Source organism: Thermobia domestica, chromosome 7 (genome assembly GCF_964235325.1).
Source record: "Thermobia domestica chromosome 7, izTheDome1.hap1.1, whole genome shotgun sequence".
Classification (NCBI taxonomy): Eukaryota; Metazoa; Arthropoda; class Insecta; order Zygentoma; family Lepismatidae; genus Thermobia; species Thermobia domestica.
Genome location: NC_137460.1, coordinates 150,433,668 through 150,461,576, shown reverse-complemented (window position 1 = coordinate 150,461,576; position 27,909 = coordinate 150,433,668). Strand labels below are relative to the sequence as shown.

The 27,909-nt window shown below is 34.2% G+C and overlaps 1 protein-coding gene across 1 annotated transcript in view; it reads right to left on the bottom strand.

The window, feature by feature from the left end:
• The window catches only part of CalpC (calpain C), a 254,196-nt gene that overhangs the window by 144,589 nt on the left and 81,698 nt on the right, over window positions 1-27,909 (bottom strand). The window contains exon 3 of the mRNA XM_081765418.1: window positions 3,541-3,610. Coding sequence (XP_081621544.1) covers window positions 3,541-3,610 — 70 coding nt within the window. The remainder of the gene's footprint in view (window positions 1-3,540; window positions 3,611-27,909) is intronic.

Genomic DNA, 27,909 nt, shown 5'->3' with positions numbered 1-27,909 from the left:
ATTCAAAGAAAAAGAACTAAATACTAAATAAAAAGCAAATGAAATTTTAATGTTCATAACTAAATAAAACAGTTCTACAGGAGTTTCACTTAACTGAATAAAACTGTTCTACAGACTGTTAATTCAACTAAATAGAACAATTCCTCACAACTACATATAGCCTCGCTGCTGAACGAGACCCCAAACTCATACTAAATCAAATCAAATCAAACTACTACAGTGCCATAAAGAAAAACACACCTTCAGAAAAAAGTGCCGCGCCAACGCGGTAAGTTTAAAATTGCGTTCCGAAACACATGTGGGGAAGCTGAAGGAACTTACAATATCGATGGCTGGATTTTTGAATGTTAGCCTCTAATATCACCTTACATTCATAGTTTGCTTGTATTTAAATACGTTTTTAATGAAATGTTTTCCTTAATGAGCCATGTAGAAATGAGCATGTCGTGTTTTCTGTACTGTTTTTATTAATGAATATCTGTCCTCCTCTTCTAAAGTTCTGGGCACGGGTCTGATGAGAACACAAGGCTTATAACTTGTGGGGGCAGAAGGAAACTGCCCTTCTATTTACCCTGCAGTTCGAGAGGCACCCACTTCAAGATAAAATTATCTTACTCCAAATGATAAAATTTTCTCCCTATACGAACCTGAATGTATACATAAATGAAACATGGAAAAGTTCACATTTAAAAAAAATAAATAAAATAAATAAAAAAAACTTTTTAAATGAAGTAAAAATGTGGTCTGGGCCCATTTCAGTGAAATGTCTATTATTAGTGCCTCCAGAAATACTTTCTTAAGGCTTTCCTCGATTTAATTTCTAAATCGTGGAATAGGCCCACCATATTATTTATAGCAGAACTGAAAATAACTTAAAATGTTGCTATTGCCCCATCATCTCAACAAATACATATAAACCATAAACATAATTTGAATCCTATTTCAGTAAAGCGCCAACTGGGACTCCTAAAAACATTTATTACAGTTTTAAATTCTCGGAGGGGGAGAAATTTCATATTTTAATAGAGAACCCGACACTTCCTATTTTTCTACGGAGGCCCAAATAGCAATGCTTGCACCCTCCTCAGGAATATTTCCGAGTTACGGCGCTGTCAGAACACTTTTTGAATACGATACTTTAGCTTACTCTTAAATATTCTTACAAAAAACACTGCGTTTCATGTTTCACAGCACTCATTCGAAAGCTAATGAAGATCAGAACCTGACGAGTGTTATCAAAAGCTTTTGGTTACTTCTTTTCTCAGTCACAAATCCTCTTTTCTAGCCGCGAGCGTAAAAACAAATGACTATGCCGAGTGTTTTTAAGAAGAAAAGTGGAAAGTGAATCGAAATTGATAATACTACTGATTAGATTTGAAATTAATAATAATCTTCTCCTTCTTGAGATAAACATTGCATGGACGTTCAGAGGAAGAAAATGTACAGAAACCTCTCTCTCTGTCTCACGCAAGAGTAATCTTTTCGTATTCCTCTTCCCCGTCGGATGGGATGGATGACACAATGAAGTTGTTACTGATGCGAAAAATGTCGCCCACCAGCCTCCGTTTGTCCTCGTTCCCGCCATTGTTTTCTCAAATAGGCTAATCTTCCCACATTGCGAAGTATTCACAAGGAACACACGTTCGTTCTTGCTTATATCAATCTTCTACTTGTGTTTTGTTTTGTTTTTAATATGTGAAGCTTACAAAGAAGTCCATCTGTATAATATAATGTGCGTGGTTAGATAGCCAGCTTATTATATGCTATTGATCACGTAATATATTTCCATGCAACCTCAAAAGGACAGGTCACGATCAAACGCATATTTTTGGACTTGTTTTCTTTCTTTTAAAATATTGCATGCACCAGACTATGAGAAATGCCGTCAAAACTCAGTCGCAAAGGTTATTTCCTGTCAACAATATCCATCTTGCAGTCTATGAAATAACAAAGAATTAAATTTGTTATACAATGATTGAAAACTTTAATATTATATATATATATCGGGTGTTCTAAACTTTAGTACCCAGGGACTAAACATTACTTTACAAGTCAAAACAAAGCTAAAAATATATAAATTGTATACTTTTTGGGTCTTCGTCTGCAGACGCGAATTGCACTATGTGGCAAAGTAGATAAAGAGCCATAGAGTAGATCTACCAATTCATTAAATAATAATAATAATAATAATAATAATAATAATAATAATAATAATAATAATAATAATAATAATAATAATAATAATAATAATAATAATAAACAAAGCCTAAGAGCTAACTGAATTCAAAAACTTATTTCAAACAGTTCATCCGTTTTCCCATGATGATTAGACTGATAACCTTTATGTTATTTTTAAATATTGAGAAAAGAAAGAAGGAAAGAAATTGCACCCTTTTCCTTGTTAGAAACGGAATTTCCGGAAACTCTGTGGCAGAATTTCGGGAAACGTTATAGCATAAGGCACTTGTTTTGAATAAGGAATTTATATACAAAGTGTCATATCCCTAACAAGTGTCTAATCTTAAGGAGTTTCGAGATATAGCCATATTATTATAACAACTACAATCCCCACCCTTTTTCTTCTCTTCTAATGGAAACGTGAGAAAATGTTGAAACACGTCTTTAGTTATTTTAATTAAAAATCTAAATACAAATTGTCATGCCTCTAACCTTCAAGGATTTCGAGATATAGCCATCTCATTACAACAATTGTAACTACTCCTATTTTTTTCTTCCCACCTTTCTTCGTCTCTTCTAGGGGTTATACACGTGTATATACGTTTAAAGACGTCTTTTTAAATGAAAAGTCTAAATACCAAATTTGATGTCTCTAACCTTAAAAGATTTCGAGACAGTGTCATTCTATTATAACAATTTATCATAACTCAAACTTTTTTCCTTTCTTTTCGGGGATTATTTTTAAATGACGAACCACGTATCTAATTATTTTAAATGGAAAGTCCGTCTAAATTATCCAGTTTCCTATTTCTACCCTTCAGACATTTTGAGATATGGACATTTTACCATAATAATTGCCAGTCCTATTTCACCCCCTTCCTCATTGAATTTCAAAAATTCTTTTCTGTGAGCTTCCTAATGGCTAAGCGGTTAATATACGCGCCTTTGGCGTGGGAGAGCCAATTCGATTCCCTGTTGGAGCTTACATGGTTCGTATTCCATGTTAAGCCGTAGGTCCACGTCTCATATAGCATCGCTGCTGAAAGAGTCGCTAAAGTAAAAATCAAAACTCCGTCCTTAGTGGTACCTTACGTTACTGCACTCTTACAATTTCAAGTGTCTAGCTTAAGTGGTTTGGCCTGGGCGTTGATCAGTGAGTCAGTCAGAACTTCTTCTATATACACAAATTAGTGACTTCTTTCATGATGTTAAAAGGAGGGCGGATGGTCTTGTTATCTTCATAATAACGTGACAAAATTTACTGCGAGAAAAGACAAAGCAGGACGACGAAACGAGGGAAACAATATGATTTAACGACAGGTGTCATAAAGCTATAAACTCATAAAGAGAAGATCTACTCACCCATTTTTCCAGGAACGATATCAAACTGAGAAGGTGAATCGTGAACGAAAACCGGCCTCGATGAGAGTTCCTGCAAATAAACAAAACATCAAAACGTTAATTTCATTGGCAGCTTTCTTAATATGACATTAATGTTTTATTTATTCATATCAGAGTTACATAGAATAGCTGTAATATATTTGCGAAATCTATTCTGACCTATACCGTGTATATCCAGAACATTTTTACATTTACTCAGTTTGTTGTACACTGCATCCATCCTCCATGTTGGTGACTGTTTTATTGCATTTGTTTGAGATTTCTTACAATAAAAGAAATTTCCATTTCCCACACGTATGTTTCCACTGGGCACCCTAAGATTGAAGGCAGAGACCAAATCCTTACTATTTAATTTGTTATTTAATATTTTGTACAAGAATATCATGTCATTTAACACTCTTCTGTGATTGAGAAGCATTGTGTTAAATTTTTCATTAAGAGAAGTATTATTTTCATATCTGGGAAAGATGTCTGTTTTCTTGTAAACCAGAAACCGCAGAAATTTATTTTGAACTCTTTCTATTCTAATAGAATCTTTCTTCGTGTGGGGGTTCCATATAATAGACGCATATTCTAATTTTGATCTAACAAATGAAAAATATAATTTCAGTAAAGCATTCGACTTATTAAATTCCCTTTCCATTCTCAAAATGAATCCAAGATTTCTGTTTGCGTCATTTACAATTTGATTTATATGATGCTCAAACGATAGTGTGTTATCGTATATTACACCCAAATCTTTCACAGTTTGTTCCCCCTTTAATTGTTTACCATCTATCTTATATTGAAATTTAACAACATTCCGTTTCTTGGTGAAGGACACGGTTTTGCATTTAACTGAATTTATGGTAGTAATATTAGCATAACAATCTAAGTAAATGATGTATCAAAATTATATTAATGTATAATGGTGAAAAATGTTCAAATATGATATAAATAAGTCGATAATCTAACTGAGGTGAACAAAATATGACTAACTGTAAATTTTCATGCATAGTTTTTGAAGAAATAGAGAAAATGAGTTTTTTTTTAAAAAAAACAAAAAAGTTAATACTATATAATAACCAAGCCTCTTATTGAAATGAAACTGGTCCTGAAATACACATTAAAGTATTTCATTACGATACTATCAATATGACAGTATACAGTATAGTTAATAATATTACACATCCCAAAATTATGATTAAATATTTTTTTAAAAAAAATATCTAAATTTTTGCTTAACTATAGCATTGTGAAAAGACGACAGATGAATGAGTTAGGGATGGCCAATTCCGGAATGTTTACTTTCCGCAATCCAGACCGGAAAAATTCCGAAAAATTCCAGAGTTCGGAAAAAATACGATTCGGAAAAAATCTGGAATTCGAAAAAAATCCAATTTTGAAAAAAATCTGGATTTTTTCTGAATTACGAAATTTTTACGGAATGCAGAAAGTGAAACTTCCGATCCGGAAAATAAAGTTTACGGAATCCGGATTCCAGAAAATTTTGGCCATCCCTAGAATGGGTAGATGATATCAATCTGAACAAAATAACATGGTTCAGGGTAAATTTTGATGCGTAGTTTTCGAAAAAATCGTCAAAAATGAACTTTTATGGCGTTAAAAACTATATCGTTCGTTGCTAATAATAACTGACAGTTTCTTCCATGCTAGAAAATATTGTTTATATATTTAAGTAGTATTAGTATATACGTGAAACGAAGAGGTTGCTGCCAAATACAGAAATAGGAAGGGAGAAAATAGGACAGGGGACAAGTTTTTGATACCTGGGTAGTATTATTAATGATGGAATGAAGTGCAAACGTGAAATAAAAGCAAAGGATAGGAATGAAAGGAGGAGGAAGAAAGGTCTATTTTGCGAGTCCTTGAATGAAGAGTTGAGGGGAAAAAACTCATAAAATACTTCGTGTGGAGTATTGTACTGTACGAGACAAAAACATGGACATTACACGAAACCGATGAAAAAAATGGAAGTATTCGAAATGTGGGTGTTGGGAAGAAGGGAGAGGATTAACTGAGTCGAGCAGAAAACGAATGAGAGGGTGTTAGAAATGGTACGGAAGAAAATAACAATTTTAGATATTACTAAGAAGAGGAAGTGAAACTGGTTGGGACATTGTCTAAGGAACTGTATTATGAAGTACGTGCTAGAGGATAAAGTGGCAGGAAAGAGAGGGAGGAGACGAAGGAGGCTACGGTTGATGGATGGTATCAAAACAGAAAAATCGTACGTGTAGACGAAGAGGTTAGTGGAAGACCGTGGAGCATGAAAGCTTCTCAGCTGCGGAAAGTGACCTACCAATAATCGCAGAATAGCTATGATGATGATGATTACATACGTAAAAGTACACTGTTAAGTAGAAGATTGATCTATTGTTATTTCATATAGTAGTAACATTTTACAGAAATAATATCAGACAATACAACAAACAAAATTTTGTATCAAAACAAATTCTAATAATGACACAATACGCCTAACAACTTGGGTGAACTAGTGTTAGCCACAAGACTCGTGAAATTTCTTTTCTCGTTTCGTCTCAGTTTGTCTCAGAGACTAGAAATGTAATGTTTCTCATATCGTCTCAAATTAAAAAAAAAAATCATCTAGTTTTCGAGACAAGATGAGAAATTTTTCGTCTTATGGGCAACACTATAATGCATGCTGGTCGTTGTCTTCCGAATGACAAACACAACCCAGTTGAGAAACACTGGAATGTGTTAAGGTAAACATTTGTGTTGATTTCTAAAGAACAATTGTGTGATCAAGTCTCCCATACCTTACGGATTTGCCCCTGATTTTCAGCTTTAATATACAGTAAAACCTGTCTTAAGCGGAATCGAGCGGGACTGGCAAACATTTCCGTTAAAGTCAGGTTTCCGCTTAATGGAGGTAAATGTTGCCTTTTAAAAAAATATATGCTTATAACGGACATACAGAGAAAATATTGTACGTACGTTGTACGTACCTTCTTTTCAATTACAGTACTTCTTTTTCATACGGATTAATACACAAAAAGTTTAAAATTAATACAAAATATGCTATGCATATGCTTTCTTTATTTTTTCCAGTAGTCAAGCAGAATTTTCTTGATACATTGCTGCTTGGCTGTTCGACTTTCCGCACACACTTTAGTCTGAGAAACTACACTAAGTAAATCAGAGTAATTTTTTTCGCAAGGTAAATTGTTGCAGTTCCTTTAAACTTCTGAGAGCATCTTGACGTCTTTATTCTACACTCTTTTTCAAATTCGGTACCGTATTCGTCTTCTTCTTTCCGACTTTCCATATGATTCTTGATAAAGGTGAGGGGATTAAGGACAAATTGTGGGGGGTGAATATGAGTAGTGGTTGGGGAAGGTCAACAATGCCCAGAAAGATTTAACAAAAGCACGAAGAATTTATCGCAGATATGTAATATATATATTTACCCTCTTATAGAATGTAATATATATATTTACCCACTTACAAAGTTCTAAACGCTGCAGTCTGGAACTCAGAATTTTCCGTTAAAGGTTTATTTTGCTTTCCGTTGTCCGCATAACACAGTTTCCGCTTAATGAAGGGACTTTTACACGTTTTGCACTCCAAAATTCATGGGACCATGAACTATTTCCGTTTAAGACAGTTTTCCGTTTAATAAAGGGTCCGTTGAAGGCAGGTTTTACTGTATATTAGCGGTGTAGTGTGATTTTCTGCTTAGGAGGAAGCATTATTATTATTATTATTATTATTATTATTATTATTATTATTATTATTATTATTCAGGTTACTCAGAGGAAGTGGTGCTTCTACTGCTTCATAATCGCTACACCCCTCTATTGCTTTGCTATGATCCATTTAATTTCAAAGTCTTTTTAAATAAAACTTACACATAATATGTCTTTTTAAAACTATTACTTTTCTTAACGAAACGTCAAACTAATATTTAACGGTATATCAAGTTTAACAGTCGTTTTAAATTAGACAGTGAAGAATATAGAGTAGCTATTATAGTATAATTATGAAAATTCATATATAACGTATTCGCGTATTATAATTTTCAATAGAATTTAAGGTTCCAAAACAAGATAAACGAACCATTACTCAAATTTCAACCCCATTTCCTGTTGTTTGTCAACAGGAAGACACATGTTAATATCACACAATAAGCTCATATAAGAGAGAAAATGCAGGCTAACAAATACACATGGCCTTGGGTTTGTAACTAGAGGAATGCAGATAATCAACGTTGCATAAATACTAGCATTTTTATCGTGCACGCACGGAAACTAGTGACCAAAAGCTAACAGCAACATAGATTGTGTTTTGCCACGCCTTTCCAGCCCAACTTAACCTTGCAAACAAGGTCGCAATTGACAAGACAATTTCTTGCTACCTGATGACCTTAAACGGACATCTCATCCCATGTAAGACATCAATACCAGAGATTGTCACCAGGTGTACGTGGACCAAACCTACAACTACGCACATCTTCTAACATCTCCAAGGACTATCAACAAACATTTCTAATATAAATCAGTTGTGAAGTAGTTCGCAATTTCGAGTACGGCTTTTTTACGTATGAAACAATGAGAAATAATTTATTGTATCCCCTCCAAAATAGAATCCAGGATCTCACGCACATAAGGAGCATATAATAGACCGATGAGTGGGTCAAGTAGGGCACCAGGTAAATAATTAAATAATAATAATAATAATAATAATAATAATAATAATAATAATAATAATAATAATAATAATAATAATAATAATAATAATAATAATAATAATAATAATAATATTATTATTATTATTATTATTATTATTATTATTATTATTATTATTATTACTTTAAATTTATAATTGAGTTTCAATAACTACAATACATACATTATACTACACAAAACTCTTGTCAGATCTAAACTTGAATTTGCAACTGCAATTTGGCTAAACGTTAATAGAACCAAAAAATTACAAAATAAAAAAAATTCAAAAAACATCTACAAAATATGTATATTTCCACTTACATTTATAACAATATTATTGTAAGCGCAAGCACTGAGTCTCTGTATATAGCAAACAAACATCGGTGAAGTTGTAGCAGCCAGTAGTCAATGCGTAAATATACTCGTACTAATGCTGGTACATAATTGCTAATTCAATATCAGAGACGCTGAAGTTATATGTGAAAATCAAGAGGTCCTAAAAGCAACTGCAATGACGAGAAAATAATTACTACTGAATTTCCCTAAATTTTAAATATCCCTTTTCAATAAGATCAGACAGAACAGGAATCCCTGTTCTTAAAGATAAGATCAAAAATGTGTTCCAAAGTGCTGGAGGGCATTAAGCAGAATAAAAATATACCAACTCTGTAGAGATTAGCGTTAAAACTGGAAGTCGTTGATTTCTGACCCATTTGGTTTGAATAGAAGGTTAAGTACCAGGCTATTTGAGGCAATCACAAAGCGTATTTATTGCTCATGCGTACGCTTGGAATACGCTGACCTGTATTTAAATGTAGATGGCTAATCACAAACGCGAAAGCAATAAAAACGCGGAGAAAACGTCAGCTCGAGCGTATTTGGCGCGTTTCGGAATAGACCGCCTGCTGTTTAAAAGATTTCAAAAGGAAGGAAAAAAAGGAAACGTGTTGCCAGGCAAGGGGATTGTAGCAAGAAACAGCTGCTTGGAAGATGGTTTGTGCAGAGTATTGGACCTCTGCTATTACACCTGGACCTGGCAAAAAGACCCGGAAACCCTGACTGGCTCACAGTATGATTTACAACTCTGGTGAAAGTAAAATTACTGAATAGCCACCTTGGCCGCGTTCGCTACAGGGGGTAACGCATCAAAAACGCTTTCTCAAATAGCCTAACTCTTAGGGAAAGAGAATATCTATTCTTAGAACGAAAAAATTATTTGAAAAACGCTTCTCGCTATCTCCTTCAGTTTTTTGTTCTATGTAGACCAACATTGAAACCAGAAGTTGTAGTAGATTTCTATCACTTCCTATTTTAGAAAGAACTTAAGGATTGAGATTAAATGTAATCTTGGGACGCTTAATCGGTTACAAGAAACCGCTTCTCGCCATCTATCACAATTTTTGCTCTATAGTGGCCAACGTAGAAACCGAAAAGGTTAGTTTTTATCAATTTTAGTTTGAGTATCACCTCCACCATGATCACCTAACTTTTGATCCTCTAAAATATGCCAAAATTGATGGTGATCCATCAAGTAGGTCTTGAGAACTTTTGTCTCCGGACGTACGTACGGACAGACAAGGAAGGAATTTTGGTAAACCAACATCTTAAGAATTAGGAGACCTTTTTGCGAACTGTTTTCAGAATTATTTGGTTGAAATATAACAATGCCTATGTGTTTTGTCTAAAATTTAACATGCAATCACGTACATAAAGTGTAATAATAAAAACTATAAAACTTATATTTATGCTGCACGTGTCGATCATTAGTTTAAGTGTGTTCTAATATCTGAACTGCAATTAGCTGCAATTTCACTAGCGTCCAAACCCATCATTAAGGCCAACTTCTCTCTCTTCATACTCGAAATCTACTTCCGTTGTTACTAAGAATTAATTTCTTTTAAATTCTAGGTCAATTGACTTATACACAGAAATTTCACTGCTACGATATGTTCAATTGAGATTGGCAAAGCGAACAGGAATAAGTTACTATTTAAAAGTCTGCGGGCTCTTTCAAGAAGCGAGAAAGAAAGGTAAAATTAGGCGTTCCTTTCATCTGTTATTTCGTCATCATTAATTTGCATATATCATCATGTCCTTCAATTAAAAATGTATAATCACTGAATGTAAAATTCAAAGTAATTCTACAGCTGAAATGGCCAAATCGATGTATTAGATTAGATGAATCACGTATATTAAGGCAGACGATTATTTTATTAGAAATCTTGTATTACCTTAAACAGAAAGTTGAGAAGTTGTTTCTAGAATTATATACATTGTTGTTATAATAGATGGTGTGAATACAAATAATTACTAGAAAAAAGAAAAGAATACTTTTATGAAGACTTTTACACCATTTAAGTTATACGTCACTTAATTTACTTTGATGTGTACAGAACTGCTAGATAGATTAGACATAAGTGATTTCACTGATTTAAATAAATCGCAGCGCTCATAAATGTCTACTGAGTAAAATACGACAGTACATTAATTCAAGCACGTACACAAGAATTTACGACTATTACGAGAGGGATCCAAAGCTTTTAGGAGGTCCAAATTCAATATGAGAATAAATTACATTAAAATTTGTAAAAACACTCCTAAAATTATACTAAATTTGCAGAAAAGTCGAGATTTCGAAGGGGTTCAGAGTCCAAGACCCTACCTCCTGAGTACGTCCCTGCATTAATTCAACCACATAAAGCACTTCTATTAGCACAAACCATTTTGCCAGAGATGAGGGAGGCAAGATCCTCCATTTATACAAGAATTTCACAATTTTTAATAGTACATTAAGGTATTATCTATTAAAATATATATTTCTCAAATACAGCGGGGCATTGATCCCTCTGCTCTCCCCGAATGGCATCCCTGAATACTCAGCGTAATAGAACAAATAATGTCTTTTGAAATATCTGATGTCAAGAGATATTTTAACACACTGTCGTGAGTCTTGTGAAACTTTTATAGTACATACATTCTTAGTTTTACGCAGATTAACGTGAAACTGAATTAAAAATTATATTGTTAAGTGTATAATAAAAATTGAAATCCATAATTTGTTTACAATTAGTTTCTTTTTACCTAATAAGACCTCAGGCACTAAATTATTACTTATTTCTTAACCTAGCTACTCAAGTGGTACGTAACCTGCTGAAAATATTAGAAATGACTTAAAATTTTAGATATAACAGAAAAAGGATAATTTACCCTGCCTGAAATACGAGTATTTAGCACTTCAATAATAATAATAATAATAATAATAATAATAATAATAATAATAATAATAATAATGGCAATCGTAACAGTAATAATGACGAGACAATGAGGCAGAAGCTCGTAATGCAGAATAGTGCACAGTTTCAAAACCAAACATATCAACAGACAACACGGGACAATCATTATATAGCTTAGAAAATCTACGGTATACAGAGTTTTGGATGAATGGTAGCCTACGTTGATCCACATTGAAAAGATGGGTGTTCACCAGGAATATGTTCAAAAAATATACAGTTTGGGCATAACGTCCCTAATCTGAGTCCGCTACATATATATTCTATACATTTGAACAAATATTTTTTATTAAAAAATAAGTGAATGTATTCTGGCTTTCTTGACACACGGATCGGTGATGTGATACTAACATAATAAAATCTTCATTGTCTGTAGATTACACAATGAAGCATGAATAGATGTATTTTTGGAGTCACCCGCAAAGTGAGGAAAACAATCGCATGTGTCAGAAAGATGACAGTAGGTTGGATGACTACATTGAAATAACAACTTATGATAGATGCACAATAGAAATTCTTGAGTGGATAGCAAGAGACACTAAACGACTTAGGAGACGTCCCCGTACAAGGTGATGTGACGAAATCAATCAGTTTGGAATGGCCAGGACAAGAAATGTCAAAGGTAGCCGGTTGTGGAGAAGAGTTAATGAGACCTTCATCCAGCATTGGACGATAATGGTTGACTGATCATGATAATATGAGATAATGGTTTTGAAATGGGTAACAGAAATTTACGTTATGACAGACAGGGAGAAAACTGCATACTAATTCAGAATTTCAGGTATTGTAGGCAACTTGAACCAATATTTGGGTTAACAGAGGCAAACGTAAATTGCAGGGGAGGAAGTCCTTCCTAACTCAGGTGATGCCAAATCCGTTTCATGAAGGCTTGCAAAGTGACGACTTAAAAATTTGTTACACACAATTTTATCTCTACCCACCTACCCTATGAAGGACAATATAAGATTTTGTAAGGAATGCACAACGACAAGGATATTTTATACAATGATGTACTTAAGCGTACATTGATCTAAATATTTTCTGCTTGAAGGAGCATCTCAACATCTGGCTGTAATATTTTTCAAATACCTTGAACGTGTTCTTCCGTTAAATTATTTAAGTAAAAATACATTATTAATTAGATAATTTACTTTTCTTAGAAGGCCGTTTATATTAAGTAATTATGGAAGTGGTTTTATTGAAATATTTTAATTTATTCATGTCTTTCTTTCTTTTTTTTCTGTTTTAGAAAGAAGACTTTATGCAATGTTCACAAGAGATTATTACATTAATATGTGCCAATGTTGAATACATAATGAGTCATGCTCCAAATGGAACAAACGTTCCGAACATACCTACTCCAATAATTCAGTTTCCTGTTAAGATGAAATAACAATAATAATTGTTTTTACTTCACGTTCAATGTAAAAATTTATATGCATTAATAACATTTATACTTTTTAAATGTACATTTTTACTTGTTTCCACTGGTCAATAAAATGAATGAGAATTAATAAGGTCAGTTTTGGGCTCATGATATAGTCAACACATCTTTTTGTTTTATTACTTTGTTTTATCAACTAACTTGAAAGGTTCCTTACTGAATTCTCTATGTATGTGTGTCTGTGTGTCTCTCTCTGTCTATTATTTGCAATTTTTTTCATTTTGAGCCCTCAATTCGATAGAACATCAAACACTATAAGAGAAAATGATAGAATTTTTCGCGTCACTCTTACCGTTCCAGACACATTGGCCTAAAAATGTCCAATTTCGGGAGATTTAAGGAGCCATATCTCGGGAACCATAAGATATAGAGAGATTATATTGGCGTTGATCAATACCTAAGAGGATGGTGAACATTTTGATACCAAATAGTACAAGGTGGTCACTGTCCAACTGGCCACTGGTTTGGCCAGTTGTCACCAGTTATTATTGGTGCAAAATTGTTTACCATCCACTTAGGTATTGATTAACACCAATATCATCTCTCTATGACTTACCGTTCCCGATATATTGGCCAAAAAATAGTTCCGATTTCGGGAGATTTAAGAAGCCATATCTCGGGAATTGTAACTCATAGAGAGATCATATTTCTGTTGATCAATGCCTAAGAGAATGGTGAAAATTTTGGTACTAAATAGTAGGCGCTCACCACTGGCTAACTGGCCACCGTTCCCCAGATATTGGCAAAAAAAAAAAAAAAAAAAATCCGATTTCGGGAGATTTTAAGGAGCCATATCTCAGGGACCATGCGTAAGTCATAGATGATATTTTGCGAATTTTTCAATCTTGAGCCCTCCATTCTGAAAATGTGTCTTCGTAAAACATTATCGTACAACGTTTTAACAGAACTCGTAAACAAAACATGTGAAAAAAATTTAGTACTCAAGGAAATTATATATGGATAGATATATTACAAAAATTGTTTAATGAGTATAATAAAGTTCATAGAACAATTGGTATAAAGCCTGTAGAACTTAAGAAAATTTAATTCTTTTTAAGTTCGTTCTGACAATGCTCTTGGAGCATTCTCAACTGGTTTAATTTTGTAAATAACTACAGTATTGTAGTCTATATTTAGTAAACAGGAAATAATTTGTATGATTATAGCTTACATCAATTATTTATTCACTAGCAAAACTGCCCATCTTTCCCTATGGGAAAAATAAGCTTTAATGAATATAAAACCGGAAATTTGAATATTATTGAAACTACCCTTCTTCCCAATGCAGAAGCGGAATCTTCGAAAACGCTGCAAACACAAGTTCGCTCAATTTTAATGAACAGTTTATATATCGAATTGGCCGCGGTGGCTCAGTGGTAGAGCGTTCACCTCTAGTGCTAGGGGTCTCGGGTTCAAACCCTGCTCCCGCCAAGTTAACTTTGTGGTGGACAAACACCGTGTGCGTGGGTTTTCTCGGGGTTCTCCCGTTTCCTCCCACTTTCTTCATTCCACCATTTCATTCATTACTCATTATCACCGTCTCCTTTAGCCTAATCGGCATAACCGTGGAACGTAAAACTCAACACTTAATTTTAATTTAATCGAATTTCCGTTGGCGTATCCTTTCCCTGTAATGATTTTTACCCGTGGTTATTGACCGAAAATCACGAATCTCGAAGTCGATTCCGAGCCTAATGTTGAAGAACTCATTGATTCTATCTGAATCCTGAATCGCGAACAAAAGCAACTAAAAAAGATTAACAAACTCGAAAAAAAAAAAAAATGAATTGCTTTCATCTTCAACTGAAAACTTTATTATATATATATATAGGTCTATTGGATCTGCTGACAAAAGCAGAATACGAGATTCGAGATGTGATTTATCTTAGAGGTGCCGAAGCGTAGGCACCCATTCAAGAGACTAGAACTTGGCGTTTATGACCTTATATATCAACTGTCATGTCTCTAACATTCAGAAATTTGAAGATATGGACATTTTAAGAGAATATTTCCCAACTTAGTGGGATCTTATATCTCAAATCCTATGTCTTGTCCAAATTTCAACTTTCTAGCTTAAGCAATTTGGCTTTGGCATTGATCACTCAGTCAGCCAGGAGTTCTTTTATATATAGAGAGAGATGTAGAATGTACAATGCACTTGTATTTATTATTTTTGTTTACACTAGTCATTAAACAACTTATGCGAACATAATGGTAATTTCCACTCCCGGCGAAATTGAGTTATTAGATATAATAGATTAGGATCTAACTACAGAAGAGTATGTAGGTAGTTTTACTTCGGAAATATGCTTATAGATGGCAGGAGAAGCTTGTTTGGTATGTGTCGCTGGATTGAATTGCACGAGGATGTTGAACCTTCTTTTCCAATTCACTTGAAAGTTAGAAAATGTGACATATTACTGTTTCCCCAACCCGCTCAATTATAAAGTTTGATATTTGCGGCAAAATTTCATTTGATTAGGAATAGGAATTAAATTTCTGGGCTTTTACCATCTGTGGCCATAGCTCGTCATGTATGAGGGAAGACGTCCCTCGGCGACCACATTATCCGAGGAAAGGGAAGGAAGGAAGCTGCCTGGGACCTGTGTGTTAGGTACCATCTCCGCATTTGTCTAGTGTGAATGAGGAAAACCCAGGGAAACATCACTCAGGGATGGTTGGCCTGAAAAAGCTTTTACACTTTTTAGACTCTGTATTCCCACTGGGAATCGAACCCGGGACTACTCGCAAAATGCCAGTCGAATTGTACCTTTCTCGTGGAATATGACCTCAAACAGTACTGTATCAGGGACTTTCTTAATAAATAAATAAATAATGTACATAACTCAAGGACGGATTTCTATGGCACGTCATATTTTTATCCAGGCATCTTTTTATATAACTAATTACGTAAATGTAAACACATTTTTTATTCTTGAGAGCACGAAAATACAGTTTTCATCGGACATATAACGCATATTTGATCCATATTTTAACTTTAGGTTTTATTTGGGTTAGAAGAAATATAAAAGTATATTTTTGGTCATACGAGTTTTACAAATATATTTGTCGGTATTCGTGTCAAGGAGAGGACCATTCAGCTTTTCTCTTATGGGATCAGCAATGTCCTGTAATCTGTGCTTGAGAGATTAAAGCTATTTATTCAGAAGAAAATAACTTTGTGAACTGCTTGATAAATGGTTATTCTTAGGATTTTTTGAGAAAAATGTTTTTTTTTCTCGTGGGTCATTCTGTCATATTTTAGGTCAGTGGTTCTCAACCTTTTTAGACTACGACACATTATATTGTACACCTACAACATCGCGACACACTTGTTTCATATATTACAATTATATAAATTATATGTCAGTGCAATACGCAGAGTTTCATCAAACGGGTGTTAAGCATTCAATCTCTTTTCCTTTCAGGACATGCATGATTTATGTATATCTTAATATAGTAAACGTTTCTTTTCCCATATCATGCTTAAGGGGGTTAAAATTCCGTAATCCTCCTTGTGTGTACGCCACTGATAATAGTGTAAAACTATAAGTTTCTTAAAGGTAGTGACTCGATATAGTACCAAGCATTGTTACTGCCATTGGAGACACTGACTGTTAGAGTTTGTCTCTAAATTGATTCTGACCAGTCAGCTCATTAGATTTCCAAATTTCACGACACACTTTATGGGACTGCGCGACACATCATTGAGAACCAATGTTTAGGTCATACTTTGACATATTCTAGGGAATAAGACAAATGCATGCACATCTTCAAAGCTTTTAGGTCATATGAAGCCGAGTCCTATTCGTAAAATTATAGTTTCCAAAATATTTTGTATAAATACTTAATATGTGATTCCAGATAACCACATGTGAAATGAAAGTAAGGAAATACCGAAATGGCAACAAAAACATCAGTCATATGTAGGTTAACGTTTGATGAACTAAAAAGAAAAAAAATATTTGGCATTTAAGCAAACTTAAAAGAAACTTTAATCTTCAATTGGAAATTTTTCACTCAAATAAATAGGGTAATGGGAAAGTTTTATGTTTGACGCAACGCAATGTTTATTTTTTTTCTGCCATGGACAACCAGTTATTTAGATATCCCCGCGGTTAAGAAAAATCTTGGCTCAACCTTGGCTTATAAATACCAGAAGCACGTACAATAGATAGTTCTCGTTTTAAATTCTGGAACGCGGAACGAATTATTATTCGCTTCAATACGCAAAACATTAACTGGAATTCTCTTTACTTCACGAAATAACGACGGAGATTGTTGACATTTAAAGGTTCATATTTCTCTTTAAACAAGAACAATATACATATTGTTGTATCACCAATGATAAATAAGAAGAAGAAGAAAAAAGAATAGCACTGCAAACTTACACGAAAGAAAACAAATGGTCCAGAAAGAACAGCATTTTGACTTAACAACTGCTTAGCTAATTAACTAACCATATGAAATAGTGTTTAACAGTATTTGAAATTAGAATGCAATATAAGATATTATGGAATAGCATACAACGTAAGCAAGATTCGAAAGCTGGTTTCTTTTTTTTTTTAAAAAAAAAGGAAGAGAAAAAAGTCGTATTATACTAATGCAATTTTAGAGGCTCCCATACAATATAATGTCACTGTCTCCTTGATACTGCTGGAGAGTGCTTTATATCGGAGGAATAACACCCGGTGAGAACACTCGGTTGAAAAAGTGTAAAAGCTTTTATCAGGGCAACCATCCTGAGTTAAAATTTCTTTGTTTTTCTCATTCACACCAGATAAATGCCGGGATGGTACTTAACATATAGGTCCCAGGCCGTTTCCTTCCTTCTCTTTCCTCGGATAATGTGATCGCCGAGGGGCGTCATTCCTCATACATGACAGCCTAATATGGCCATAAATGCCGAAAGACCAGAAATCTAATTCCTAATCCTAAGCCGGAGGAATAACGAATGAAGTGTACAAGCCACTACCTTTATAACGAATCCATAATTACACAGTTGTATACGTGGTATTAATTCTCAATCAGTTCCCCTACTTCTGTTCGTAGTTACAAGTTTGTCACTCCCTTTCCTGGAGCATTAAGAGTCTTCATCCCGGCGAAATTAAAATACCGCTAATTTTACAGTAATTATGTGATATCTTCAAATAGATAAAAGATAATCGAAATGTGGAACAAGAGCGCCCTAGACAATATTATTTTACATGAGATACCGTTATCACGACTCACTTATCTGCTTTCGATTTCAAGCCATTTTGAAAATCGGCATTTATTTTCGCGTTTCTAAACAGCTGAAAACGGAAAGCCACTAGGGGACTTGTGATAACGGTACCTCACGCAAAATAATATTGTCTAGGGCGCTTTTGTTTCATATTTCAATTATCTTTTATCTATTTGAAGATATCACATAATTACTGTAAAATTAGTGGTATTTTAATTTCGCCGGGATGAAGACTCTTAAGTAATGTTGCCCACAAGACGAGAAATACCTTTTTAAATTCGAAACGAGGCAAGAAACACAATTCTAGTCTCGATTTTGAGACGAGACATTAACTTTCACGAGTTTTGTTAGCAACACTAATTCACTCAAGTTTTAGATCTCAGACACTGTTTTGGAGTTATATGATTGACAGTACAAAAACTATAAATGAATAAAAGTGATTGTATAAACACTATTAAGAGCATTTATCTATGTTTAAAGATATGCATGTCATTACACAATATACTTTAATAATAAATATGGTCTACCCTTTATTGAACCTTTCGTGACGCGGAAGGATTCTGGTAATTTCTATTTGAAATTTAGAAAAAAATGTACATAAATTTACAAAACGAAACAAGACGAAATGAAGCTTCTAAAAATTTACGAGGAGATACGAGAAAACCTTATTTCTCGTCTGAGTTGGGTTGATTTTAAGTTTAACGTCCCATTTAGCAGCAAGGCCATATGAGACGTGGACCTACTGATTAACGTGGAATCCGAACCACATGAGCTCCCGCCGGGAATCAAACCCGGGTCTCCCACGCCAAAGGTGCGTACGCTAACCGCTTAGCCACAGAGGAGCTCTTATTTCTCGTCTCGTCTCGTGGGTAACACTACATATAATTAATCCATAATTACATAGTTCTTGCATACAAGTAACTCTAATTCTAATGCATAACCTGTTACTTTACTCCAGCTCGTAATTATCAGTTTATTATATCCCCTTTTGAACCGCAGGGGGAAGAAAGTGGCCCTCCACCCCTCCCTAACTGCCTCACCTAGCTACGGTTCGGTAAGTGAGCTGGAATCTGACTTCGGTCAGACCACACAGATAAATACACTATGGTCCTTCACTAATTTCTTCGTTTACAGAGAAAATAATGTTTACCATCTTTAATGTAATTTACAAATCTTCTTTCTCTCTTTTTTATCTTGTAAGATAGCTTCTATTACAGCCCCAGTAAGACAGTTTCTTCTCAAATTATGTCATTTTAACCAAGCTTCTTATTTCTTCTTATTCCTTTTTAATTCTTTCTCTCCAGCATTGTTCTCCCCTCAAGTTGTGGCCTACAATTTGTTTGGGTTTTCGTTCCATATATCTTGTTTTTTCCCTTCTCTCAATATACATCCATATCTAATTGTTCTTTCATAATGATAAGTACATAGTATAAGCAGTGGTGTTATTCTAATTCTTTTAACAACCGGTTCTGTATATATATATATATATATATATATATATATATATATATATATATATATATATATATATATATATATATATATATATATATATATATATATATATGTATAGAGAGAGAGAGAGAGAGAGAGAGAGTAGGATAGTAGATGGATAGATATAGGCTAACTCTCTTAGGAAACAAACCATACAAGGTAGACAAAGCAAATTTTTTCCTGGATTCCATAAGTGACAAGTAGGCATCTATACAGCATCTTAATACAAGGTGGTGTGACGAAATTAGATAGCGCTACGAATATCTTGGAAACGAATTATCCAAGATAGATGGTTGTCAAAAAGTGTTGGGAAGATCTTAATCCAACAATGGATCGACTTATTGATAACAGTGTTATGCATCTCAAACATAAATAATCCTCACTACTACACTCATGTGATTCAGTTTTCATTCTTGATATCTGAGCATTTGAGATCATGAAATAAACATTTATACGTTGTTCTGAGAGATGATTATGTTTAACCCTATAGCTGTAAGAATTTCTAAAAACAGTTAAACTAAAATTTACTGCTCCTAGGTATAACTGGGTATTTTTTTTTTCTGTTATGTCTGGGTATAACAAACGGTTTGGCGAATCCGAAATATTTTAACAACCGGTTCTAGCGAACTGGTGCGAACCGGCTGAATACCACCACTGACTATAAGTATATAAGGTCGAAGGCATGTTCTAAGAACTGTAAAGGCGTTTGCCTTTGCAACTATGTCTCAAAAATTTTTGCAAAAACAGTTCAGAACCACTACTCTAAACACAATTAAAAGCATTAAAAGAACGAACATCTCATTCACAAGAAATTGATTTCTGACCAGAGATTCGTACAACAGCTATGCAGAATCCTTTCCGAAAGGTTTGCTAAATCAAAGTGGAATCCACAATGCTGGACAATTAAACTGCTTCAATCAAAATTGCTGTAATTCATACACAGCTCGTTTTACCTGTAGAACAACGGAAGGGATCAACTAATTTCTACTTGTTTCTCAAGGTTGTATGCTCAGTTAATCTATGGATATAGCAACATTTACTTTCAACAAGTTTCGATTATCGTCAAGGATTCACTTTTTAAGGAAATAGGAGATAAGGAAATTGGTCTCTCTCTCTCTACCTAATTTTCTATCTACTTAACCATAGATAGGACCATAGGGTAGGACTGAGAGTTCTCTCTGAATTGTGAATTTTAAGGCTATTGGTAATTTGTAAACAAATCTTATGATTGATTGAGTTACGAGAGATACTTTTTGATCCAAATAAACAATATATTGACCATTAAAAGAAAAAGACAGCTATTTATCTTAGATCATTTGGCTTTAAAGATCATAAAGGTCTAAAGATATCAAATCACCTTTAAATGAGATTTTAGAGATGACGTAATCATTTGACAAATATTTGCCGACAAGCAACCATCCGACACCTAGTATAATCCAAAATTCTATGCATATGAGATTTACGATCTGGCAAACAGGACGACCGATGCCTATGCAATACATGAAGTCAAGAAGTGGACCAAGAAGATATTCTATTTTATTAATGTCAATGTTGTAGACAGTTCTTCGTCAGCTTGGGAGAAACATATTAACATTCCGTGTACAAAGTATTGGTGAAACAGTTGACACGGTTGGGCCAAGTTGTGCTTTCCATTCCAAGATTTAGATTTGGCAAGAGGTCTGTGTCAATTTATCGAAGTTTCTTGTTAATCATATTCCTGATACCCACGATGCCATCTGACGATGTCTGGTCTGATGGTGATGCACGCTACTACACCTAGAGCAGTGATATAGTAGCCAAGAGATGGGAGTACTATATGATACTTCGTTACGTTATTCTTTATTTTATGTTAAGTACTAGGGTTGTCAGGGTTCACTGTGGTTATTTATTTATTTTAATGTTCCTCGTACTTTGTACCTTTATGCCTATTTTTCATTATGACAGATATATATATTATTGGAATTTCCCTTTTATGTTCTTTACAAAGTATGATTTATAACTTCGTGAAAAGTGCATAGCGTCAAGCTTACACCTCAATTTCTTTTTAAATTCTAGTTAGCGGTGTAAAGCTTAAGAGAATACAACATATAAGAGGCGCTCAAACTAGTTCTGGTAAGGTCAAGACTAGCACTCAACTGACCTTAACCTCGAGCTTTGAACACGAGGTCCCGGGGTCGATTCCCTATGAGAGAGCGTTGATATTTGAATGCATTACGAGATTCGCTTTCCACCTTAAACTTTAGGTCCATGTCTCATATAGCCTCGTTGTTGAAAAGGAACGCTAAAGTCCAACAAACTAGAGGTTTATTGAAAAATGAAATCTCTCAGCTTAATGTCCCACGATTATGCCCGTTAGGCTAAAAGAGACGATTAAGGCAAGTGAATGATGATGGAATCGGTAGAATGAGAATGTGGGAGGGAAGGGAGTATCCAGAGAAAACCCATGGACATTATGTTCACTACAAACTTACCTGGTCAGGGATAGAACCACGGACCCCACACACCAAAGATAAGCTCTCTACCAGTGAGTCATCGTGCTCCCGTGCGAGGTTTACTGAGATTGGCTAATCCGAAATTCAGCGAGGACACGATTTCTCCAACTCACACTCCTTAGCTCCAAGTTGAATCATCGTGGGATTTACCATTTAAGATACAACAAATCAGTGGAAAAGCTCAGGAAGGATGGACCGACATGATAAACACAAATTCTACTTGATTTTTCCGTCAGTACCGTACATATCAACGGCACCTCTTAAAAGAAAAAAAAAAACCTACATGATATCTGGTATTGTTTGGGCGTACTGTGTTTCCACTTTGCAACAACAAACGTGGACAATGCAGTTATTTGTTTGCATAACAGTGAAAGAAAGTAAAAGTGCATTATAATAAGGAACGGATTATATGCAAATGGACAAACAACTAACAATGACATAAGCCAACTCACAAATTAGTGCGTAATATCTGTCCAGGAAGTCTTCCATAGGCAAACTTTCAGCAAATGGAATAACACTCAAACAAGCAAGATGACAACAAGAGTAAACAAAGCATATGAAAATGCGTGTGTGTTTAGGTATTCATCACAAAGAACTCATAGAGAACAATAGACAAAGAAATAGTATACTCATCCTTGTATACAATAGAGTATTATTAACTAATGTTTAGACAACGAAAATTATGAATTCTTAAGTTTCGTTTTGTATAATTTATATTGAGCAGAATTTCGAATTTGCTATCACTATCTACTCTGGGCTATCAATAACGGTAGATTTGTCTGTTAGATGTCATACAAACGAAATATAGACATACACAGTGTTTCTTCCAGACGTGTTTTTTGGGTGGTGCACTGCCTCCCCGAATCTCTGAGAGTGCCCCCCCCCCTCGGACGAGACCAAAATAACGTCTGTAATATAACAATAAATAAAATAGTACCAGCAATGCCCCTCCGGAATACTACGTGTGTCCCTCCGGATCATTTTTTTCTGAAAGAATGACTAGACATACGTATATCCGAGGCACAATTCATTTCAGGGGGGGGACAAAATTAGTATGAAGATAAATTATATTAAAATTTGCAAAATCACTCCTAAAATTACCATAAATTTACGGAAAAGTCGGGATTTCGGGGCAGGTTCCCCAGTACCAACCCACTGCGTACGTCCCTGCCGAATGTACAGAACAACTATTGCAAAAAATCATGGGCATCATCGTATCATGAAGTTACTACAGATTCCATGTGTTTAATGAAAAATATGTTTCTTCTTTCCCTCTTTCCTACCCACCATAGACACTTCTATTGTTAGGTGTGAATGATTGAGATCTACAGTGAAATTTAAATCTGCGATATAGCAGCTACAGATTGTTACCAGCAGGCTGACCCATACCAAATTTGTCTAATGCAGTAGAAGGCATTATAATAGGGAAGTTGGAACTAGGAATAGAAGATACTGGAGTATCTTCTAGTAGGGAAGTTGAGGGCAAATCATTGATTTGAAATGACAATTCGACATGAATCCACCGTGTGGTTAGAGTAAAAAAATCCATAGTCGGAGAGGGATTTGAACCTACGACAGACAGCCCTTCCGATCGTTAACCTCATGTTTTCGGCGGCCATACCATGCCAAACAGCTATAGCATACAAGAATCAACACACAGTCAAATATGCAAATAAGAAAATGTATGTAACATTTATAATTACTGAATGCCGAATACTGTATACAATGTATTACAAAAATTTGGCACAATATTTTGGGAATAGGTTCCTCACATCAAAATAAGAAAAAAATCATATGGACCTGTGGTCGGAAGTGCACAGTTTCGTAGCTATAGGGTGCCGAAAACGTAAAAAAAAAAAAAAAAACTTTAAAAGTCCATAGTTCCACTACTACAGGACCGATAGTTGTCAGGTTAAGACATTACTAAGAAACTAGTATATGAACTATCCGAATATCAATCTTTCAGAACCTCCGGTACTTGCACAATCATTTTTTAGAGGCTGTTTGAGAGTGCTTATTCACTCCACCTACCTCTCTAAAAATTGGTGTGCAAGTACTGGAGCATTCTTAAACATGGATATTTGGATAGTTCACATACTAGTTCCTCAGTGATGTCTTGACCTGACTACGATAGGTCCCATAATAGTGGAGCTATACTTTTAAAGCTCACTTATTTCACGTTTTCGACACCCTATAAATCCAAAACTATCCATTTTTGAACAAACACGTCCATATGAACTTTTTTCTTATTTTAATGTGAGGAATCTGTTCCCAAAACATTGTGACACATTTCTGTAACACTATGCAGATAAAAACTTTTTTATGAAAAAATATTAACAGGCACTTAAAAAACAACTAAAAAGCAGGTTATTTTTTTAAAAGGCGCTAAAAAGAAAAAAAGTAATTTATAAAAGCGCTAAACTATTACTATTATCAATAAAACAAATTTTTAAGTGATGCCAAACCCGGGGCTTCAAGTTTCGCCTATTTAAGATTCGCCAAATACCTGCTAGCTATGCAAACGTCAATCAAAGCGATGACACAGAGTTAATTTTCTTATTAGGCGAAAGTTGAATTTTTTTTTCAAAACTTGGTTTAGCTTGCATACGTTGGTACTTCTTCAACTCATTAATAGTTAACATTTTCTCTTGAAACTATTTTTGTGCTCTTATTAAATAGTCCAGCACGTAGAGAAAACTGTTGACAAACCAAGCAAAAGTTTGTAGCTTAATGGAAATTGCAGGACAGTTTCCTTTTATCAAGTATAGTAATATCTTAAAAGTTCCGCGGAACATCCCTCTTGAGCTTCATCCAATATGACTGTCACATCCAATTTGGCCGCCACCGTCTACAGAACAATCATATCGTGATTTTTTTTTAAACCTTAGGTTCAATTATACGGTCTTGGAACTTATAACAAAATATTTTGTAAACAAAATTTCCTTTGTTTGATACATAATTCATCTATGTAGATCAATGAAAAAACAAACCTTGTTTTTGTATTTCTTTCAAGTGTATTTTTTCTGATTTGTTCGTTTTTTTATACATATAATACTTATACAAGTAAAAAATAAAGAAAATATGTCAGCACTCCATAATTACAATTGATATGTACAAATTATGGTACATTTGAGAATAATGGGATATTATGCGGAAGTTTCTGTAAACTTATTTAGCAAAACAGTCCGTAAAGAAAGCGTTATTTAAGCAAAATTCAGTTTTATACGCGATAGAAACAATGTATAGTACATAAAAGACACAAAAATCAAACCATTCCTGACACGGTGCATTGTTGGGACATAAACGATACGGTTGGGTTGGATCAGATCCACTGCTGCTTCAGATGAAAAAAGTCGTTGAAACAACGAGTTTTAAGGAGCGTTTATATTTTAGTAATTTTATTTCGTATAATAAACTCTGCCTGTTTTCAGAACAGAAAAGATACCTATTACTGAAAAACTAAAAAGAAAAAGAAAGGAACTTCAAAATATTCATAAAAGCAGCGTATAATTCGAGGACAGCTCAATACTAAGATAACGCCAACTTGTCACTTTCATCCTGTTGTTTTTTGATTCCCAAAATGTGATTTCCCTACAATTAATGCACATGTCTGAGTAAATGTAAAACAATCTCGAACATCAACAGTTAGACTAAGTAATACATAACATTTTTACATTTGCAATACACCAACTTCAAAAAAAGAGTTTGGTGCTAGTATGTCCAAACAAGTAATTGGGTAGTAATTCTTCATTTTCTCCTCTGATCCCCAATCAACTGCTGGAATATCTTGCTCCAGTCAAGTTTGCTCCTGATGGTACAACTTCAATACGTGTCGTCCCTCACTTGCTCTTATATGTAAAACTGAGGGATGTGTGACTGGTGTGAAATAAATATTCTGTATGTGAAATATTGACAGAAAGTCAGTGCGTCACCATCATGCGATGCATAGAAGTATAATTGGAAATGTTATCCCGCATTTACTAGTTTTTTAGGATTCGTAGTAGATTCCTACGATAGCAATTAACTGTCTATCTCTCGAGAAGTTTCTAACAAGTTTTCTTCCCTTTTTGGAACAAAGTCGTGTCAGTTCCTAAAAATTCATGTAAAAACAGTATCACATTACTCATGTTTCCTTCTGTGTTTTCATGTATTTAAATATTTTGGTTGGTTGATGATCTTTTCTTTATGAAAGAGTGAAAAAAATCAGAAAAGTACGCATGAAAGAAACAGATTTATAGGTCTTCTGAAACAGGAGCAAGTAGAAAATTAAATGTCAATGTATCAACTCCAGATGAGATACGTCACTAATTCAAGGAAAGCAAAGTGATGTCCCCTTAATCGACGTATTATGGAACTGAAAAGAAGGCTTGAATCACAAGAAATAGACAAATACAGTACGTTGATACAGTGTCTCGCTGCACTTCATTTACGTGTGACTAGTGATTCTTGGTGCTTTATTTATTTTAAGATTTACGAAAACTTCATTTTATGTTTTCTGTAAGACATTTTGTAACTTCATGTAACATTATCACAATTTGATGCTAAACGTATACTACCTATTCATATACTGTAATTGCGCTTATAGTTTCTTTGGTGCTTTTAATCTTATTTTATGATTTATTCAAACTCTTGTCGAGTTTGTTACTTCATTTTGTTTTCCGTAATACATTTTGTAACTTCATGTAACATTTTCATAAGATGTACTTTTTTATTTTTATTTTTTTTTTTTAAATCTAGAACTACAAATTTTTATGTCATTTCTTGTCAGTACTGCCAACATAATTTCGCATTCGGCAAATCTTGAATTCAAGATTCGCCTTCACTTTCTCTTCAGTTAACATCTGTAAATTCCATTGTCTGAGGTTATTAGGCGAATCTTGAATAGGCCAAAGTTGAAGTCATCGCCAAACCAATCAAACTATGGCTTAATATAAAATTATAGTTTAAATGGTAATTTTATTAGGCATTAATTTCTTTAGCTTGGTACAGACCAGATTTTTTTATTGATAATAGTAACATTTAAAATTATTTTCTGCTTTTAGAGCTTTCTTTTAAAGTCAGTTAATACTTTTTTTTAATAAAAAGTTCTTGAAATTTCTGTATTTTAGAGATTTTCTTAAAATCGATTAATATTTTTATAAAAAGTTTATATTTTTAGTTTTCTTAAGTCATTACCCCAGTAGACTCATAAAATGCTTCGTGTGGGGTATTGAACATGGTGTATGAGGCAGAATCATGAACATTACGTTAAAATGATGAAAAACGAATGGAAGATTTCGAAATATGAGTGTGGAGAATAATTGAAATAATTAGCTGGATCGAGCGGAAAACTACTGAGAGGGTCTTAGAAATGGTGGGGGAGAAAAAAATAAGATATTAATAAGAAAAGGAAGTAGAACAGGTTGGGACATTGGCTAAGAAGGAACTGCATCATGAATGAAGTGCTAGAGAGTAGGTCGCAGGAAAAAGAGAGAGGGGGCGAAGAAGACTACAATTGATGGACGATATCAAAACAGAAAAATCGTACGTGAAGACTAATAGGTTCGCGGAAGACTGTGGACTCAGTTCTCAGCTGCGGAAAATGACCTGCCAATAATGGCAGAATACCTATGATGATGAGCCCAGTTTACGTACGTATATATATATATCTAAACTAAAGGCACGACACTAACTTAATATAAAACGGTCGGTCTACGAA